The sequence below is a fragment of the Acipenser ruthenus genome, chromosome 2 (genome assembly GCF_902713425.1).
Source record: "Acipenser ruthenus chromosome 2, fAciRut3.2 maternal haplotype, whole genome shotgun sequence".
Classification (NCBI taxonomy): domain Eukaryota; kingdom Metazoa; phylum Chordata; class Actinopteri; order Acipenseriformes; family Acipenseridae; genus Acipenser; species Acipenser ruthenus.
The window spans coordinates 71508452-71511273 of record NC_081190.1 but is presented as its reverse complement, the minus strand read 5'-3'; the positions used below and the strand labels follow the sequence as shown (position 1 = coordinate 71511273).

Genomic DNA, 2822 nt, shown 5'->3' with positions numbered 1-2822 from the left:
TTACTATTATTATTTGTACTGTTTTATTGTGAAGAACAAAAAAAATAAGAACAGTATGTATGTTGCTGCTTATCACAATTATGTAATTGTAATTTACCTCGGGTCCTTTTTCGCATCTCTATTGTCACTGTGATATGAAGAAGAACCGACCGTAGTCCCGAGTCTGTGACGTACAAATAGCTGCTACAGTCACTGTCAGAACTTGAGAAGGAAAATTCAATAACACGATCCAGTCCGAGTACGGAAATAGAGTAATAGGATGCATGTTTGATGAAGGTAAAAAATGTAAGTTTTAAAAAATAAAGGGAAATGTATGACCATAAAGAATGTACACGTATTAATGCACATCTATTCATAGTTATTCATTGATATCAATGGAAATGTGTTATTAGTTATTACATAGACCAAAGATATAACTGTAAGCCTCCAGGCAGCATCAGTTATAATACGCCAACCTACAGTAAAGCGGGTATTTTTGACTAGATAGTGTGATGCTCACATGATCGATATGATCTGCAGTGTGGGACTTCATTCGTGCATCCAGTTCATAGTATTGGTGAGTGATTATGACAGTTTAGTGATCAGAGCAAGATTCTTTATTATCAAAGATGAACATACAGAAGTTGGGGTGTTGCATGCATTTTGGAGATTGAAATGAATGCGGGAACACCAGCACACTTTGTTCGGACTATTTATCCGGAATTAAACATTTTCATTTATAGTTTTCATGTTTATGTTAATCTGTTGATTAGATCTGGACAGATAAACGAGGAGAAAAATGATGACCTAAAATAGTTGCCTTCAAAAAGAGCAAACAGCAAAATAAGAATAATAATAAAAGAAATATGTAGGCACGCCATATTTTTTAAGTGATGTTTTTTGATTGGACATTTGTATGGTCAGATTTCAATTTAGGATTGTCTGCTGTAGATGTGTAATGTAGGTTAGATGAGACAGTGTCCTTGTATTATTAAGCATAAGCACAGTCTAGTGCACATAATTGTGTATTGCAGGATAAATAAAAAAAGCCACTTCGGCTGAAGAACCACTCAAGTAAAAGCACAGAACTGCATAACATGTGTGCTAACATACAAATGGAAGGAGGCAAGAAAATAAAAAAGGAAGAAAATGGAATTTGAAGCTACTTACTCTTTAAATATATTTATGCTTTGAATACAATAAATAAAACTTCAGAATACTTAGAGGAAGATACAAGACAACACAGAAAAATGTCCATGTTGTGTTATATGTATTTCTATGTAGTAACTTACAGTACTTGTATCAATGCCTTGCAACTGTGAAGCTACACATTGAGTAAAAATAAATAAATAATCAAAACCAAACACCCCAAATAAGAATTTCCCAGTATTGAATTCCACAATACTCACACATTTTTTTTTATCTTCTATTACAGCAGCATTGCGATTGTTTGAGCAATACCAACATACTATGTTCCCCTTAAAAGATGCGCAGCTTGGAGCCTTCACCTTCTTTGCTTCTGCTCTCCCACATGATGTTTGTGGGAGCAACGGGCTGCCCCTCACTCCAAACTCCATCAAGATACTGGGGAGGTTCCAAATCCTAAAGACCATAACCCACCCCAGGCTCTGCCAGTATGTGGACATCACGAGGGGAAAGCACGGTAAGCCGCTTTCTCTTTATCTCTGAGTGCACCATTCAGACAAATTGTGATGATTAAAAAAAATTATAATAATTTGATGTTGTTATGGATCCCCCCATTTGAGAAACATGTGCTCTGTACTTTCTGTAGTTATTGACAGATGACAGAAAGAGGAGAGTTCAGTTTTGAAGAATCACAATGTGTGATGTTATATTCCAGGCTGTCATTTCTATTGTTTCAGAGAGATTGGTGGTAGTAGCTGAACACCATGAGAGCAGTGTGGAAAACTTGCAGAAACAGAGGAAACCTGTCAGGTAGTATCTAACCATACCATAACAGAGTTTTTGTAGATATAGCAGTGTAAGTATAATAGTTATGACAGCTACAACATAGTTCAAATAGAGAAGGATGGGAACTGTTTCTTTAGATGTTTAGGTATGGTTTTATATGGTTCACAAAATGACCATCAAACAATTAGACATAATATAATAGAACTAATAGAAAGCAATATAAAACTATTTGAAATGTACATCAACTCAATGACCCATATTGAAAAAATGAAATTAAATGACGGGAGTATAGATTCTTGAGCTACAGAGGCAGAAGTACTGACAGCTGTCGACCTCCTAAATAGGCCCATACATAGACTTAAAGAATAAGGATTGTTTTAAAATACGAAGGCACAATAGAAACTATTAAAAATAAGAACAATCTAATTAATCTTTTATATAACAATGACCATTTCTCAGTTATTGTATTTAAATACAATGAAACTGGAAGAAAATCTGAATACTGTGGCATAATTAAGAAAGATAATCAAAATAAATCTAAAACAGTAAACAATATACCAGTTTAAAATAAATAATAAAATGCAAAATAGAGAATTAAACATGAATAGGACAAAGAATTCAAAAATGGAAATGGTACCAAGTACACTAAAGATAAGACAGAAGACATAGTATTTAATTTATCAAGTAAAACTTTAACCACATCCCAAAAAGCAGTATTGAGTAAAGGACTTAAGTTTATACTGACTAAAAAATACATAGCTAAAGATACACTGGCCACTGAATTAAAGGAGTGGGAGAGGTGCATGAGATTAGTAGAATATTTTTTCAATGAAAGAGGGTAATTATGAGCATGGGATTAAGGTTAATAGTACAAGCACATGGACTCTTCCGGATGGAAGAGATAAATGGTT

The 2822-nt window shown here is 34.1% G+C and overlaps 1 protein-coding gene across 6 annotated transcripts in view; it reads left to right on the top strand.

Annotated features, from left to right (window-relative positions):
* Positions 1-124: 124 nt before the first annotated feature.
* Positions 125-2822, top strand: part of tbck (TBC1 domain containing kinase) — an 86649-nt gene continuing 83951 nt past the window's right edge. For 3 of the 6 annotated variants that reach the window (XM_059000356.1, XM_059000340.1, XM_059000343.1), the window contains exons 1-3: positions 125-285; positions 1415-1642; positions 1863-1935. In XM_059000356.1, the coding sequence (XP_058856339.1) occupies positions 264-285; positions 1415-1642; positions 1863-1935 (323 nt within the window). In that variant the 5' untranslated portion in view covers positions 125-263. The remainder of the gene's footprint in view (positions 286-1414; positions 1643-1862; positions 1936-2822) is intronic. The other 3 variants (XM_059000366.1, XM_059000361.1, XM_059000348.1) reach the window with 3 other exon arrangements.